The following is a 17,733-nucleotide window of genomic DNA, read 5'->3' as shown; positions in this document are numbered from 1 at the left end:
TTTTTAAATGTCGAAGCAGGATGTTTTGAGATTGTCAGAACTCTCCCCCCCAAAATGGAATTTCAGGTAAATCGACACAATTCCATGAAGCATTTAGACAAAACTGCATTCTTCAGTGGAGAACTGTTCTATTGAAGTTTTTCAGACCAGTTCTATGTATAACCTTAAGGGACAATGGAAGCACTGTGAGTCCATGGTGAATCTTCTACTCCCTGATTCCTGTGCCAGGAGAGATCATTAGCAATCATCTGAGTGCCATGTTAAATGCTGCCCACTGACTCACTCAAGGAGAAGAAGTTTGCAGTGATACTGCATCAATAATTCCACGAACAGAAGTTACAGCAATACAATAACTTAATGAATCGTAACATGTTACTTGACATTTACCCAGCACTTCTACTTTGTGAATCTCAACGCACTTTAGGAACCTGGGTAAATATCATTAACTCTAATTACAGATAAGGAGACTAAGGCATAGAGAATTTAAAGATCACAAAATCACACAAATCAGTGGCAAAATTGGGAACTGAATTTGTCTCCAAACTCCCAATCTAGCAAACTATGCATTGGACTATACTGCCTCTCTTAATAGAAAAAAGTCAATTCTATAAACTATAACAGCAGAACCTTCTGACTGCAATTTGGTATCACATTCACCATTAAAAAGTAGATTCAAATCTATTTCTTAGATGTAAAAAGCTGGTTGAAATTTGACACATAACAGTTCAATACAGGAATCAGAGAGCCCATTTGTCCGTTTATAGTGTAAAAGGAAACTGACACAGCAGTTTCACATTCAATATTTGAAAACAGCTTTAAGGACTCCTCTTCTCTTCTCCTCCCTCCGCCAAAAAGAAAAAAAACCCCAATAGGGATCAAATCCAGGGATGTGCCAAGCCTTGATTTCAGTGAGAGTTGCAGTGGCTAAGAACTTCTCAGGCTTCAATCCTGCAGACACTTTCCCACATGCTTTAATTTACACACAGGAGCAGTCCCATTGACTCAGACAGGACTACTCGAGATATACACACACACAAACTCTCCCTTAACGAGAGGAATGGAATATGTCCAAGCAGGGCTTAAATTCTCAGAGACTATTTCCTGGAGCCCGCCACACCCTTCCCCATTCGGGACTCCGGGCAACAGCTGTGGGGCAGGGGGTCTCAGGGCTTCTGCCCCATGGGGTTCGCTGAGACGCCCGCGGGTTTGAAAATATTTACCAGAACTCCGCTCCGGATGGCTCCAGCTGAATTTAAGCCCTGTGTCTAAGAAGCCTAATAAAAACCACTGTGTTTAGAATAACAGTTGCCTGAAGTACAAATTTTCTAGCGTTTTTAGTGTATTGCAACAGCAAAGGAACGTTAAGAGATGGTGCCATCTAGTGGCCATGTGAAGGGTTGTGATGACTTTATCTTCAGCGTCTCTGCAAACTGCAGATCAAGTGTACAAAATTAAAGCACTTCAGTGACTGTAATATCTGTTGCACAGCAGCACCACTGTCTCAATATCTGCGTAAGAAAGAGCACCCAGATACATTTCCACTTGAGGGACAAAACCCACAGGCCTTACAGCAGATTTTCAAAGGTGTGGAGGGGCCTAAAGGTAGAAATCGGCACCCAGTGGGATTTTCAAATGCACTGAGGCACGCAGAGCCTATTAACATTGAATATTTTTTAAAAAACAGCCTTACCATAGGGCCAGGTAATCCTCCAATCCCAGGGAATCCTTTAGGGCCTGGCTCACCCTGCCAACAAGGAAAGGACAGACACTGTGAGTGAGTCATAAAAGGGATGAGGTGAAAAAAAGAGGCTTGTCCCGCTCACTGAAAGTGCATATTGAGATGGACCTTTTACAGTCACCCAGTGCACCCTCAGTCAAATGATTTCATAAGATGGAGGCCCATAGCTGGAAGGGAAACTCGAAGCCAAACGGCCAATGCTGCAAAGTGCTCAGCACCCTCATTTATCATGGAAGTTGATAGCAGTTGAGTGTGCTCAGCACCTCCTGGGAGGTAATCAGCTTGGGCAGGATCAAGCCTTACAAACACACATCTTCACAATTATACTTACCATCACACTACAGACAGTGAGAAAGAGAACTCCAACAGGAAGGCCTGGGTCTGAGCTCACACCAGAGTACTCACACCGAGTACAGGGTGTTTCTCCCGACATACAGTTAGAAGTGAGATTAGAATCAGGCCCCAAATGAGACTATCCAGGGCCCAAAAACTGCAGCCCTCACTCAGTCCTTGGAAGTTGAGCTGGAGTAAGGACTGCAGGATTTATCCCAGATCCTTATTATATTTGTAGAAATACCGATGAGCTAAACAGATATCTCAATAATTGGCTGGGATAGGAGAATCAAGCACATGAATCTGATTGTTTTCGACCAACGTGTGGCATAACAACAACAAAAAAGCTACAGCTTCACTCTTCCTTATTTATTTTTTTGAGAGGATTAGGTTTTCTGCTAGGGCTAATGTGGTTTCGCAGTTCACAGATCCAGCAGAAATGAGTGACAGCTCTTTATTTTGTGCATTCACTTTTTTAGCTTTATAACTTAGGTAGGCTTAAGACTCCTCTTTCTCAGGGGCTTGGATTCTCTCATCCACCATAATGAACTGAGCCAAGCATCTGGAGATTTCAGTTCAAAAGGATTTAAGGCAGTTTAAAAAGTAGTGCAGAAAAGTATTGATCAGTCCTTCTTCACCTGAAAAAACTAGATCCTAGCTCAGTTAACCATTCATAGAGCTGCAGAATCATACAGCACAGCTAGCTTGGACTGTGTAATGGGTGGCTTTAAAACAAAAAAAACCCTGAGATATAATCACCAAATTTCATTTTTACTCCAGGCAAACAACCCATGTTTTACAATCCAAAACAATCACAGGAGGGCAAGACAAGTTGCTAATGTTTGCCTTTCCCAAGGGAACAGAAATTAAATAGTATGTTTCCCACAACAGGTGTCTCAACTCTGAGCAAATGTAGCCAATTACTGAAAAAGATGCGACAAATATTGCCAAAGCTGGGCCTGCACCCATGTCCACTGAAGTCACTGGGAGTATCTCCATTCACTTTAATGAGCAACAAATCAGGCCCAGTGTTTGGAAAATGGGCTGTTGCTTATTTTGATGCAAAGGTATTCCTTTACACAGAGAATTATTTCAGTTTGAAGAATCTTTCTTCAGGATCCCCGAGGCGTGCTGGGGTTGGAGATGGCTGAAGTGAGAGAGAAAACCCATGTATGGGAAGAAGAGGGAAATGTTCCCCCCTCGCTGCCCTATTTTGACCCTCCGAGTGAATCTGTAGGGACTAGTTCATTTCTTATCCTCTCACAAACCAAGTCACAGGGTTCAGTCTGCAAACACCATCAGGAACCAATCCATGCAGGATTTGAATAGCCCCAGGATTGTCTAACTGCTTCACTCAGCCTTAGCATCAAGGAAAGCAACAATTCAGCATTGTTTCCAGTAGAGTTGTGTTTACAAACCTTTGCTCCTGGTTTCCCTTTTGGAAATCCCATGAACTCTAGTATCCCAGTGGATGGTGGGGGACCTGCAGGGCCAGGTAGCCCGACATCTCCCTGTTGACAATTGGGGAAGATATTAATGGAAGCAGAACAGCTGAGATCTAAGGTGCATGGCCCATGATTCACTGAAAGCCACTCAACTCAGGCCTTGCATGCACAAGATAAGGTACTAAAGCTGATGTGGATGCTTAGCCATGAAAGGCAAAAGGTCAGACTGCAAATTAACAAGAACGAAATGCGTTGTATTAAAGTAATGTGAAGTAAAAAAGCAGGTAAGAAAAAGAAAGGCCAGTGATCGAAAAAACAGGAAAATACACAGGAAAGACCCTGAAGCCAGATACAAAAGAGATGAAAATGAAATACAGAAAGGCAAGGCAACTAGAAAGCCTGGGATGTAACAAACAAAAAACATCATGAAGCAGACGATGTGAGGAGAAGTCGTTTCCAGAAGTGCAGGAGTGCATTTCCAATCACGTAATCACTCCCCACACTTCCCAACAGCCAGGCAGAGTGGGATTTTCAAGAGCACTTAGTGTTGGCCTGACTCTGGTCCCATTGAGGTAAATAGGGATTTTACAACTAGCCACAATGGGAGCAGAGTCAGGCCAATGCTGGGCACTTTTGAAAAATCTCACCCTGCGAGGCTCTAGCAGGTCTAGATTGGCACTTGCGTGCATGCCAGGTAAATCCCACTGAGGACAATGGGCCTGTACAGAGTTTATGTCAGTCCAGAATATAACCCATTATATTCACCAAGCTAAGTGGGTTTAATTTAACAGGAGAGCTACCTAAGAAATGGAATGGAATGGAATGAAGGATAAAGATCCGATAGGTACCGAGGTACCATCATCTCTCAGTGGAGTCCTTCCTTGCAGGAGATGCTCAGCATCATGCGGGATCAGGGCATTGAAGAATTTTCTCTCATTCTCCTTTCTATCCACCACTGCCTTTCCAGCTTTGACGAATGCCTCCCAAACTCTAGCCCCATTCCCTTTGCAATCTTAGCTCTCCTCCTATTCAGACTCCATTTTGTCTTCTAAATATCTCTGGGTTGAATTCTTGACCATGGTAGTAAGTGTCCTAGAAGAAATTCTTCTTGGGAAATCACCTCCTGTTTGTTTATCCCCCTTCTGAGAACTACCAACACAGGGTAAAATAACAATGCGTAGTGAGCTTCTCAATGCCAGAGCTGAGGACTCATGTCTGAAGGGGATATTTCTAGTGGGCACGGGTAGGACTATGGATAACTATTTTTGTAGTTCTCTACAGAAGTGAATCCGTTCCACTTACCTTTGCACCTTTCTCTCCTTGGAAACCTAATCCCATGTTACCCTGAGGAAAAAACAGTAAGAATTAATGAATAAAGAAGGAAGAAGAAGAAGACGACGACGACGACAAATTAGCACTTAGGGTCACAATTCAGCAAAGTGCCCAAGCATATGACTTCAGTGGGACTTAATCACATGCATAAGTACTTTGCTAAATCCTGGCCTGGGTTAGCACCTTTCATCCAAGGGTATACAATATTTACATTTAAATGGATGAAAACAGAAACGATAAAAAATAATAAACTCCCCGCAAAAAATCTGGAATGTCTCTCTTTAGTATCCAGGTATGAAAAGCAGACATGAAGGGAAGGTACTCACTTTTGGTCCTGGTGGCCCCATTGCACCCGGTGGCCCCTAAACATGAACAAGATCAAGATTTTATTTATTTTAACTTTAAACTTGGCTGCAAACTATGTAAAAATGTCTGGGTGTTTAACATAATTTTGAAGTGTTGCTCAGTTGAGGATGACCCAAGACCCATTGACGTCAGTGGGCCTTGACCTTCAGTGGTTTTAAGTGGCTAGGAAAGCATATTGTCATTGTGTTAAATTAAAATGAACAATTTGAAGAAAACTACACCTCCAAAAAGGGGTGCTGGAACAATTTGTACAGTGGGGGTGCTGAGAGCCATTGAACCAAACTATAAACCCTGTGTATGATGGAAACCACTTCAAGCCAGGGGGTGCAGTAGCACCCTCAGCATCCCTAGCTGAAGCATCTATGGGCCCAAATTGAACTCATTTCACAAAAATGACACAGGTGTCCTGCAGTTTTTGCATTTTTACACGAGCCAAACTGAAACTGTCTTCTAGTCTCCTGAATGCATCTCTATCAAAGGTGATTTTTCAGGTTATTGCATGGGGACTTAGGTCTGAACATGCAAACATGCAAATGCTTAAACTTTTGCTACCATGAGTAGGAACTACTCACATTAATAAATTCAAGCATGCATGTGTTTGCAGGATTGGGCCTTAGTGACCAATACTCCATACAAGGAGCAGAAGTTTTACTCTAGTGCCCGCAATATACTCTGAATTCAAAAATATTCTATATTTAAAAGTGATGCTGCTGCATTTGCAATCCCTTCTTGTATAAACATGGTCAGTTTTGCTCTACAGTGGATCCAACTTCCTCTCCTCCCATTTTGAGTGTTACATCATGCTGTCTTGTCCAGTTTGTACTTACAAGGCCAACTACCTATGTTGTTCCCAATATTAGGTTCCATGCAGTGAGTCTGCACTGGAATGGGTTCACCAAGGTGGATGAAGAGAGTGAACGGAGCTTTCCTATTATTTCAAATTTGAAATCGTTCCTGTTTTTATTACATTTTCAAAGGCAATGATTTTCACTTCGGTTCCACAGCCATGCAGGTTTTTGTAGCCAAATCACCATTTTCACATAGGTAATCAAAACAAACAATTTCAGGGACATGAAAATGGACAATGGTGGAAAAATGCCTGTGTATAGCTCGACTTTATTAACAACACTGAATGCAAAGGTGAAAGTTTCCTTACCTGCAAACCTGGCAATCCTATAGGACCCACAGAACCTGCTGGGCCAGGGAAACCTTTTGGACCCTATCATAAAAAGTTTTAGGAAATGTATTAAAGAACTCAACTCTTCAGATCCCACCCTCCCATTTAACCAGTTGTCACCATTCTTATCTGCCCTTCACTGATGCCTGATCCCAGTTAATTTAATACATGAGAAAATATTAAGACACAAGAAGACAGACCAGAACACAACACTGACTTCTATTCATTAACAAAGCAAATACCCTCACCCCAAAAGCAAACATTAATTTTGTCCGTCACGTGAGATAGCAAGTACCTTCGACGAGATGCTGAGTACCTTTAAATTCACTTACTTCCCTGGGAGCTGAGGATGTTCAGCATTTCACAAAACTAGGCTCTTAAAAAGACACTGCTCTGCCATTTTGGAACTTTCCCTCCAAAAACTGTAGAAGGAGGTGCATGGTGACAGATAAGGGAACCATTTCCATTAGCCTTATGTTTGATAAAAGTTTGCTTTTACAAAATATTAATTCAAGGCCAAATTTAACTTGGCAGTGTCCCTTTCAATTCTTCAGTGATGGAATGGGAATCGCAAGGAAGAGCAGATTGAAAAAACCTACAGAACGACCAGGCCTTTCCTAATGAAATCCTGACAAGCTGAAGGCAGGGTGTGTCTTAAAATCATAGACAATGTCCCTGGAAAAATGCATCTAATTTAAAACACATAACAATTCATTTGACATTATCAGCATTTGTTTATCTGGAAAACCATTGTTACAGAGTTTAGCATTAGAAGGGTGTTTGGCTTTAAATGTAAAATTGACTGCAGGTATGGCCAAAATCCAATCTCCTTTGCTATGGTGCAAATCTGGAGTAATGTAACTGAAGCCAGTGGAATTACTCTGGATTTACTGAGATCAGAATTTGGACCACTGAGTAGAAATGTGCCTAAGCTGATTAATGCAAACAGTTAATGTGAGGGAATTGACCTAAAAAACTATAGTATTATTTTCCTTTACAGTAATACTCATAAAAACATGATTTCAAAAATAAATTAATTAGCTTACAGAAATCCCATCCAATCCAGGAAGACCATTTTCACCCTAAAAATTAAAAAATAAACTCATGAAAAATACATTATAATAACAAAATATAATTTATGGTCATTATATTTTGTATAAACAGGAATATTTTAGGTACGTAAATATTAGATCACGTAATTAGAAAAAATATTCATACTTAAATAATATGTATTTGGATCAGACAGTGAAGGAAGTCCAGAATCCATGAGCCATGGCAACTGCATTCATATATGTCTGAGCAAAGGCAACACTGAGAAAATCAAATCTGTACAGTGAACAGTACAATATTGTATTTTTTAAAAAAAAAAAATTTAAAAGTGCTGTTTACTGTTAAACATACCTTTTATTATTAACATTTCAGATGGTGATTATTTTCCATGAACGTCTAAGTTCATGAATAATTATCTATTTAATAAAAATTAATAAGTTAATGTATATAATTGATAGAACTGGTCAGAAAAGTTCAAAACTTTGACCAAAAAAGGAGAAAAAATTCTGTAAAATTTTTTCCACTTTGACTAGTTCTAATAACTTAGTAGTAGTGAGTACCTATGTAGCACCAGAGTACGTATGTACACACACGCACACTCTCTCTCCCTTACTTGATATATCAAGGGCTGGATGCAGAAAGGTAATGAATGCCTTCAAATCTTTATGGCTTTAATGCAACCTGTTCAGAACCCCACTGGAAGTATTGAGCCCTTTGTAGATTCAGGCCAGATCCTGCATTCCTTGTGCAACCAAAACTCTTATATTTTTTTTTATATATATATAAAAATTCTACTTCAGGTATAAAAACATCTCAGTTCCTCATTAATCACATAAGGTGAAATCCTGACCTAACTAAAGTCAGTGGCAAAACTCCCACTGACTTCACTGGGGCCAGGACCGAGTCCATAACGTTCATGTGTTTAAAGAATGTAATAGCTTTCCAGTTGGTACATCCCAGTCAAAGAGCAATGGGGATAACAGGTAGTGCTTGGAATCCAACGGCAAGAGTAATGTTAACATACACTAGAGATTTTGCTGGTCGCACTCAGAAATGATCCAGTGGCTTTACCTGACTAATGGAGACAGGGTGAAATCCTGGCCCCACTGAGGTCAATAGGAATTTTTGCCACAGGATTTTGCTCTGGAATTCTAAGGGCAAGGACTACCATTGGCTTTTTATCACAACAGACCTAATGTGAGAGAGAAGGCGACCATGTACAGAGGGGTCGTGGCTGCTACAGAAGGTCTCTTCTATGTTATTCCTGCACCTAGAAGCTCCTGCCACTGCTTCACACAAGGCAGGACAAGCCTGCAGGAGGTCCCTCATTCTCAGTTTGAGGATGGTTGGTTTCTGCAGGTGCAGGAATTGGCATTAGAGGTGCCAGACCCTTAGGTGTGCCCTACAACAATGGTCTACTAACTATATGGGGACAATCGGACATGGTGAGCATGGTCCTGCGGGTGTACATTAGTCCTGCTGACGGATGAACAATTTGCATCTGTGTTGCAAGGACTATGTACTTGTAGGTTTTCAGTGTAATAATGTTTATGTTGTTAAAAATAAAGCTATGGCCTGCTTTCATAAGCCATAATTTGTGCCTCTGCATCCAAGCATACCCATGGCACCCTTGCCCAACATTGTGAGTGATTTAACCTACAGTATCGACCCTGTAGCATTCAGAGCGCATGTAGGTTTCTTCTGCTATGTCTTCTCCTGCATGTTGACAATTCTTACCTTACTTCCTTTAAGGCCACCTTGGGCATACGCAGGTTCTCCTTTGGGACCTTTGGGACCAAAGCGACCCTGTTTTTAAAAGAATGAATTTACAAAGCTATTTTTCTATAATCTGTATTAAAAAAATTTGAAATTTTTTTTCAGCAAAATACACTGAGGCAGACCCTCCTCTATGGAGCTATGCTAATTTATACCAGCTGAGGACCTACCCCTTTATATTTACCTTCTCACACCAAAGCATCTTCATGCTATAATTAAATCAAGCTCTACAAACATTTTATCCGGTATTCTCCCCACTTACTTTAGATTTTTCTCTTATTTTGAGGATTCAGACAACTGAAAGCTTGTCTACACTTATTGGGGGTTCGACGCACGGCAATTGATGCATAGGCAGTCGATTTAGCAGGTCTTGACCCGCTAAATTGACCACTGATCGCTCCTCCGTCGACTCCTGTACTCCACCTGAACAAGAAGTCAAGGGGAGTCGACGGGAGAGCATCTCCAGTCAACATAGTGTACTGTGGACCCTGCTGTAAGTAGATCTAAGTACATCGACTTCAGCTACATTATTCACGTAGCTGAAGTTGTGTAACTTAGGTCTATCTCCCCCCTTTAGTGTAGACAAGGCTTGAGTCCCAGTATTTTTAACATATTCTTTGATAGTATGTAACTCTATTATTAACATCTCTGTTCATACACGTATCTGTTCTGTGATGGGTTGAACCAATCACCACTGAATTAAACTTAATTTAGACACATTAATCATTATGGGACAAACTGATTCCTGGGATAACTCCACTGAAGAAACTGCAGTTATATACAGGATGAATTCATTTTATAGCTCTAGGTTTAGCCAGCTGATCTTAATCTTAATCATCCTATTGGATTTATTTTAGGTAATTTCATGTTAATTGCCAATTTAATTTGAAGGAAGATAGCTGAGCAGAACAGCTCTTATGGCCAAAAATATAATCCTACAAGGATTATCAAAAAAAGAAATTTGAACAGTATGTATGAGTAAATGGGCTTCTCTAGAAATCATCGCTTAAACTTGATCATATTGCTTAGGGTTTTTCAGTGTCCTGTGAACTTCAGGTTTCGACACATGCATACATTTGTACCACATTTTTTATACAGATTCAGTGTATTGACATTAATAGTGTCACTCGTATTTGCCAGCTATATTTTCTTCCCTCTCCTCCATTGTTCACATGACTAAGCTTTGTTCATGCAATGTAGTTCCACTGAATTTAGGGTTACTCATATGAGTTAAGTTTGTAAGATCATTTTTCCAGTCCATTCTGTGTCTAGGGTACTGTACAACTTGAAAATAATTGCATATCTTTATGCTTTATTTAAAGGCTTAGGGTAAAATTTTAAAAAGTGCCCAAGTAATTTAATGACAGGTTTCAGAGTAGCAGCCGTGTTAGTCTGTATTCACAAAAAGAACAGGAGGAATGTGGCACCTTAGAGACTAACACATTTATTTGAGCATAAGCTTTCGTGAGCTACAGCTCACTTCATCGGATGCATTCAGTGGAAAATACAGTGAGGAGAGGTCCCCTCACCCCTCACCCCCCCACCCCCGGCTCTCCTGCTAGTAATAGCTCACCCTAAGTGATCACTCTGGTTACAGTGTGCATGGTAACACCCATTGTTTCATGTTCTCTATGTATATAAATCTCCCCACTGTATTTTCCACTGAATGTATCTGATGAAGTGAACTGTAGCTCACGAAAGCTCATGCTCAAATAAATCTGTTAGTCTCTAAGGTGCCACAAGCACTCCTTTTCTTTTTTCCAAGTAATTTAGGAGCTTTAGTCCCATTTTCAAAAGTGACTCACACACTAAGGAGCCTAAATCCCATTGACTTTCAGTGAGACTTAGCTGCTTTTGAAAATTTTACCATTAGTCTTTTTTGCTGATGTTGTTTAGCAAATATAGATTAATGCAGACTTGCATAATGCACTAATGGATTCCCAACAGTGCCATGGAAATGAGCAAGTCAAGACTATAGTCACTGTTAGGCTGTCAAGTGGAATTAGACTAGTCAAACAGTTAGAGACTTAACTTGAAATCCTTCCATCTAGCCAACAATTGACACATTATGAAAAGGTGTCTTGCAAGGGACTGAAGAGAGTTGGCATCAGCTAGACATATCTTGTGACATACTGCACAAAACTATGTTATGCTACTCACAACAAGAGGTATCCAGAGCAACCATTACAGCTAGTAAATCAATTATTCTGCTTGTTAAATTGCTGGTAATCTTTCCTAAGTATCCTAAGACCTCAATTTGCTGAGTTAGACCACAGTTCATGAAAGTACCCATATGCAGGAAGGGTGCTTAAAGCGCATGCTTCACTTTAAGCACATGATTCAATTCAATTGACTCAATGGAACTGAAGCACACACTTAAATGCTTTTCCGAATTGGGGGTCTTCTGGCTGATCCTGCAAGTGCCTCCAATTCCTACTACAGTCAGTCAATGAGACCTCGGGGTGTTCAGCACCTCGCAGAATTAAACACATAAGGGCTAGATCCTGTTCACCTTGAAGTCCACGTGAGGATTGTCAGGGACGGAAGGTTTATTCTAATGTGGCAACATACCCACCTTCAGGAACTTTATCTTTTAAAGTTACTCTTTTATTCACTGAATCTAAAAAAAAATTTACCTAGAAACAACATGAGTTGATTTCAAATAACACTATCAATGTTCCCCAGGATTCATGAGTCATTTAGTAAATAGCAAGAGCGCCAGAAAATACTGTGTTAGCTTAAGAACGTACAGGTGGCCCCTGTGTACCAGGAAACCCATCCAACCCGGAAACACCAGGACTCCCAATAGAACCATTGCAGCCATCAAGGCCACGAAAACCTCTGGGCCCTGGCTGGCCAGGGTGGCCCTGTATGAAAGAGAGAGAGAAAGAGAGAGAATTAATTATATACAATATTTTAGCACTAAAAATATTGTCCCACAAATCCTATTGTCTACCACATTACAGCACAACACAAAGACAGTCTAGGGTTCACCCCTGAGTTCTGCCGTGTGGCAGCTTTCCTCCACCTGCAAAGAAAGTCAAGCCTGCAGAGGGCAGTAGTAAGAGCCTAATCAGCCTGCGCTCTCTACTTTGGAACCTGACTGCAAAACTCTTAGATAAATTTATCTGATTATTAATTAAAATCTGTCTCCCTGGGATGATGTCAAAAGAAGCACAAACATCTTGTGTTTGTGGGGTCCTAGCAGGGCAGTATTCATTCTACATTCCTCCAGCACAGTGCAAGCAATACAGCACACTTGGTAGGAAACAGCAGGCAATGGGCCTAGTGCACAGAGGGGTGTAACTCCTAGTTGCCATCAGTGGGAGCTGAATGTATAAGAGACAGAGCAGGAATAGGCCCAACAGTGCTGCGCACTGACAGTTCCAAACTGTTCTACATTCAAATTATTTCACTGACCCGAAAGCCTTTAACTAATTGCCTTGAACAAAAGTCATTGTAATGATCAGTTAATAGCAGGGAAATGAGCCTGATTCTGATCTCCAGTTTTACACTTGGGTAGCTCCATTAACTACAGTGGGGTCACTCTTGATTTACACTGATGTAAAGAAGATCAGAATATGGCCCTTTTAATTACTTTCTCTTGAGTGACATAGGGGTTGTGTGGACAATACAAGGGCAGGCAGAACCATCAATCAAAGAAAATGCCAGGGTATTAAGTGTCTCCTCATTCCATCCTCCTTCGCACAGGAATGAGATTTGTGCCATTCAGAGGCAGAATTTTGTGACCAGAAGGAGAGCAGTACATATCTAACAGCTCTGTCTGTCTCCACGGCCCTAGCCCTGAACCATTTCACAAGCCATTTTCAATTAATCCCAAAGATTCATCTTTATGGTGCAGCATTAGATACATTAATGACACATCCGAGGGAAGTGAAAAATGAGCTACAGAATGCTGCATTCTTCATGCCTGACCGTTGGAGCCAAATTCACATCACTTTCATTCTCATGCCTCACTTAGGGTGACAGGTGTCCGGTTTTCGACCAGAACATCCAGTCGAAAAGGGACCCTGGCAGCTCCAGTCAGCACCACCAACCAGGCTGCTAAAGGTCTGGTCAGCAGTGCTGCGGTGCTAAGGCAGGCCAGTTCCTACCTTTCCTGGGGCACCGTGCTGCGCCCCGGAAGCAGCCAGCAGGTCTGGCTACTAGGCGGGGAGACCAGGGGGCTCCATGTGCTGCCCTCACCCTGAGCACCGGCTCCGCACTCTCATTGGCTGGGAACCAGCCAATGGGAGCTGGGATGTGGTGCCTGCGGCAAGCAAGAGCAGCAGGGGAGCGTCTTGCCCCCCCTGCTTACTAGCATCGGACCCGCTGGCCACTTCTGGGGCACGTGCAATGCGGTGTCAGGACAGACAGGCAGTCTGCCTTAGCCCCCCAGGCTGTGCCGCTGACCGGGAGCAGCTGGAGGTAAGTCCGCCGGGAGCAGCTGGAGGTAAGTCCGTGCCCCAACGTCGAGCCCCAACCTGAGCCCCAGCCCTGAGCCCCCCCAAACCTGGAGCCCTGTCCTGCACCTCAAACCCCTCATCCATGATGAAACTAGCATAGCAGGGGCACAGAGAGGTTAAGGCCAAGATCCTCAAAGGTATTTAGGCCTCTAACTTCCCCTGATTTCAATGAAAGCTGGGAGCCTCAATACCTCTGAAGATCTGGGTCGAAGTGACTGGCCCAAGGACACACAGAAACTTAGTGGCAGTCTTGGAAATAGAACTCTCAGGTCTTGTCTACACAGTGAGTTACACTGGTTTAACTAACCATCTGAATTTAAGCTGAATTAGTTCAACAGGTGCAAACCTCTGTGAGTGGCTCACTTTGGTTTCGCTTAAGCCAAAAAGGAACAGGGCTACGCTAAATGGAAATAAGAGTGTCCACACAGGGTTTTGTACCACTATACCTAAACCAGTTTAATTAAACCATGCAAAAGTTTGTGTGCAGACAAGGTCCCAGACCACTGTTCATACCACAATATCATGCTCCCCACAAAAGAATCTTTAAAAAAATAAAACACTCTAATCACTGTTAATTTGCTTATCTTCAGCTTGGCTGTAACATATCTAATGTCAACGTGCTACTCTGTAATGAAATACAAACTTCATGTGTTGGGTCATGACTGCTCTTATTTTCAGACCCAACACATGCTATTGGTTCATACAGCAAATATCCCATGGGACACATTGCTTTTGTGGGGACAGGAAGGGCTTTTGTAAGTTTACCAGCAAAGATTGTTGCACGTTGACCCCACATCCTATCTCTTCATTTCTATCATAGCATCCTAATAACACCTTCTGTACTGGATGAGCCAGATTCTGATCTCTTTCACTCCATCATAAACCTGGACTAGCTTCACTGACTTGAAGCAATGGGGTAGTACAGACGTAATTCAGGGCAGAATCTGGCCCTGTGTAGCGGGACCAGGCACTGGTGTAGTACTGGTTTAATGCCTTCCTTCTCCCTACAGAAAAGGGACAGTGCAATGGAACTAGCACAAGTAGAGTGAAGTGTATTTAAATGACAGGCAGTGACACAATACCAAGGTGTTAGCACTTGGCGCTTGGAATTTAAATAGCAGCATCAGTCTCCATAACGTCCACATGTTAGATAGTTAAAGCCTCTTCTGAAAAAGCATCACACACATACATTATACATTCCCTTCAGACTGTGAAAAGCCTAGGATTCCCTACCTTCTGGCTAATCTGTATTCTTAGTTAATTTGTGACATCCTGTTGTAAGGGCCTGATCTTGAGAGATGCAACCACAACTCTCTAACTTCACTGAGTGGTGCAGTTACCCAGCATCTCCCAGGATCTAGCCTTAAATGAGATCTTTTCCCCACTGATCAACAGAGCTTGTTTGGCCTGAAAAATTGTGACTAATTGTTTTCATTGCTCTCTCCTTCTCTAATTCCGGCTATCACATGCTTTGCCAGCTCAGCACAAAAGGAACAACAGGTACCACAACAGACTAAGTCAGGAGAACTTTACGGTCTGTAATTATGGCATGGCAGGGTGGATGATTCGCAGGCTCATGCTAACACAGAGTGTGGGGGTGGGGGGGGCGCTCATAAAGGAAAAGGTTCCCTGGGAAGTAGAAAAGGGAACCGGTTCCTCCAAAGTGACTTGTCCCACTAGAGCGGGGGTGGTCAACCTGTGGCTCCGGAGCCACATGCGGCTCTTCAGAAGCTAATATGTGGCTCCTTGTATAGGCACCGACTCCGGGGCTGGAGCTACAGGTGCCAACTTTCCAGCATGCCAGGGGGTGCTCACTGCTCAACCCCTGGCTCTGCCACAGGCCCTTGCTCCTCCCCCCTCCCAGAGCCTCCTGCACCCCACAATCGGGGTGGCTGCCAGTGGGTGGGAGGTGCTGGGGGCAGGGAAGCTGATGGGGGGCTGCTGACGTATTACTGTGGCTCTTTGGCAATGTACACTGGTAAATTCTGGCTCCTTCTCAGGCTCAGGTTGGCCACCCCTGCACTAGAGCCCTGCTTTCTCTCTCTCTCTCTCTCTACCCTAACACCGTGACTCTGAAGAGTGTGCTTTCTAAATCAGACAGACTTCGTGCAAAGGCGATCTCAACGGGAGAGCTCAACAAATATTTAAAAGAAGAGGGAAAAAGATGCAAACAAGAGTGAACCAAAACTAATTTAATAAGCAGCTTCATTTAGCATTAGAGCAAAGGGACCATTCTGATCAGCGCCAAGATCAAAATATAGTCTCTTGCTGCCCAGGTCTGTGTTTCCTGGCACAGGCAATGACTCACGACTTGTAGAAACATTTCCTTTTAGAGTCCTGTATACTCAGCTAAAACCATATAAATCTTCTCTCTCTATTTCCAAACCTTTGCCAGGGATGTGTTTGAATCTAATCCCCATGGGAAAAACTAAACATATACAGTAGAGAGGAGGACTTAAAAGCCTTTTCTACAATCTGTCTAAGGCTAACAATTAATAAACACATGCTGCTGCTGTATGTACTAGATCAAAGGGATGCATCAGCCCAACTGCAACACCATGATTTACCAGCTATCAACATCTCACAGGTGACCTCAGCTGGCCACCACCTCCCACAGGGTCACCATTCGGAGTCCCCTTTGAGCAAACCTCGGGAGTACTGATAAAACACACCCTCCCGCCCACACACCATAATCAGAACAGCAGTTACGGTGTTAACTCTTGTGCAGGCAGAGCAATGTATTTTCACACACACACACACCCTAGATAATGACTGTAGATATGTATTTCACAACAAGTCTAAGCTTTTCCCTATCCTGAAATGCGATTACAATAATACTAGAGAACTATACATATTTTTCCAAGTAGCAGGATTCTCTATTTTCACCATGAAAAGGAGCCATTTATCTCAGCAGCAAGAATGAAAACAAAATGCACTGCTTTTAAAATTTCCACTGCCCCTTCTCTGCATCTGTAAGGGGAAGATGGCTCCAATCCAGTTGAGTTCAGAGGAAGAAGGGCCATACTCTTGAATAATCTGTGCTCACAATGAGCAAAATCAGCCTCCTCCCACTCATCCACCTGCAGCATGCTGTAAAGAAAACAGATCAGATCCAGACAGGCATGAGGTTTCAAATCCCCTTTGTCTAACTCCCCTAGCCTTTGCTTGGAATGTCTGTAGCTGCCAGCTTCCTAGCACTCTCCACGACAGTATCACCCTCTTCCATGTTGGGAATTCCCACTCCCCAGAGCCTTATTTGAAAAAACACCCTGAGAACAGCTTGTTCCCACAATGTGTTCAATTATATTCAATATTATGGGAACAGCTCAGTCTCGTTACAGTTTGAGGATTGGCTGGTGGAAAAAGAAAAAAAAACCGCAGTGGAAAGGGAGCAGAAGAGAACAGAAAGCAGGCAAAAGATGAGCAGGGGAAGGAGAAAAGAAAGAAATTGCTGAAGGCAGGGAGAGGAACTTGGGTGGAACAGGAGAGAGCAGAGCACACCTTGCCCACATGGTCCCGATTGCACATTTCCAACAAACATTTTCAGAAACTGTCAGTTTTTTGAGTATTTAATCAATTCTAGAAAAGAGAGCGAGGGAGAACACACAAGGTGGAGAAGAAAGAAGGACACAGAAAATGGAAAAAAATCAGCAAAGAACAGAAGAGAATTAGACTACAGAAAGGGAAAAAATGCAAAGTGAACCAAATAATGTAGAGAGAGAAAAGAATAGAAGGGGGTAGTCTGCATCATTAAAAAAAAAAAAAAAACCACAAAACCAGAACCAATAAGGAAGGCATCTGAAAGACATCTATACAAGAAGAGCTGCAAGAAAACAGAGTGGAGCAAATAAAAATATTCTGGATTTTGAATTTATTATGAAAATTCAGTTTTTGACAGAAAACAATTTTTTGACAAAAAATGTTCAAGTTCTCTGTCAAAGTTCTAAAGAAAAAGAAAGCAAATAAAATGGATAAGCTGGGGAGAGTTTGTATTTAGCTCTATTATCTGGAAAACGTTGTAGCTGCCTCTTTCCTGTTTTATTGGCAAAA

The 17,733-nt window shown here is 42.3% G+C and overlaps 1 protein-coding gene across 6 annotated transcripts in view; it reads right to left on the bottom strand.

The window, feature by feature from the left end:
* COL4A6 (collagen type IV alpha 6 chain) overlaps positions 1-17,733 on the bottom strand; it is a 185,939-nt gene that overhangs the window by 48,609 nt on the left and 119,597 nt on the right. For all 6 annotated transcript variants that reach the window (XM_043522997.1, XM_037908887.2, XM_043522996.1 and 3 more), the window contains 8 exons: positions 11,968-12,084; positions 9,179-9,247; positions 7,438-7,473; positions 6,371-6,433; positions 5,175-5,210; positions 4,819-4,860; positions 3,490-3,582; positions 1,691-1,744 (listed from right to left, as the gene is read on the bottom strand). In XM_043522997.1, the coding sequence (XP_043378932.1) occupies positions 1,691-1,744; positions 3,490-3,582; positions 4,819-4,860; positions 5,175-5,210; positions 6,371-6,433; positions 7,438-7,473; positions 9,179-9,247; positions 11,968-12,084 (510 nt within the window). The remainder of the gene's footprint in view (positions 1-1,690; positions 1,745-3,489; positions 3,583-4,818; positions 4,861-5,174; positions 5,211-6,370; positions 6,434-7,437; positions 7,474-9,178; positions 9,248-11,967; positions 12,085-17,733) is intronic.

The sequence above is a fragment of the Chelonia mydas genome, chromosome 9 (assembly GCF_015237465.2).
Source record: "Chelonia mydas isolate rCheMyd1 chromosome 9, rCheMyd1.pri.v2, whole genome shotgun sequence".
Classification (NCBI taxonomy): domain Eukaryota; kingdom Metazoa; phylum Chordata; order Testudines; family Cheloniidae; genus Chelonia; species Chelonia mydas.
The sequence above is the reverse complement of the archived record's forward strand: the minus strand, read 5'-3'. Positions and strand labels throughout refer to the sequence as shown.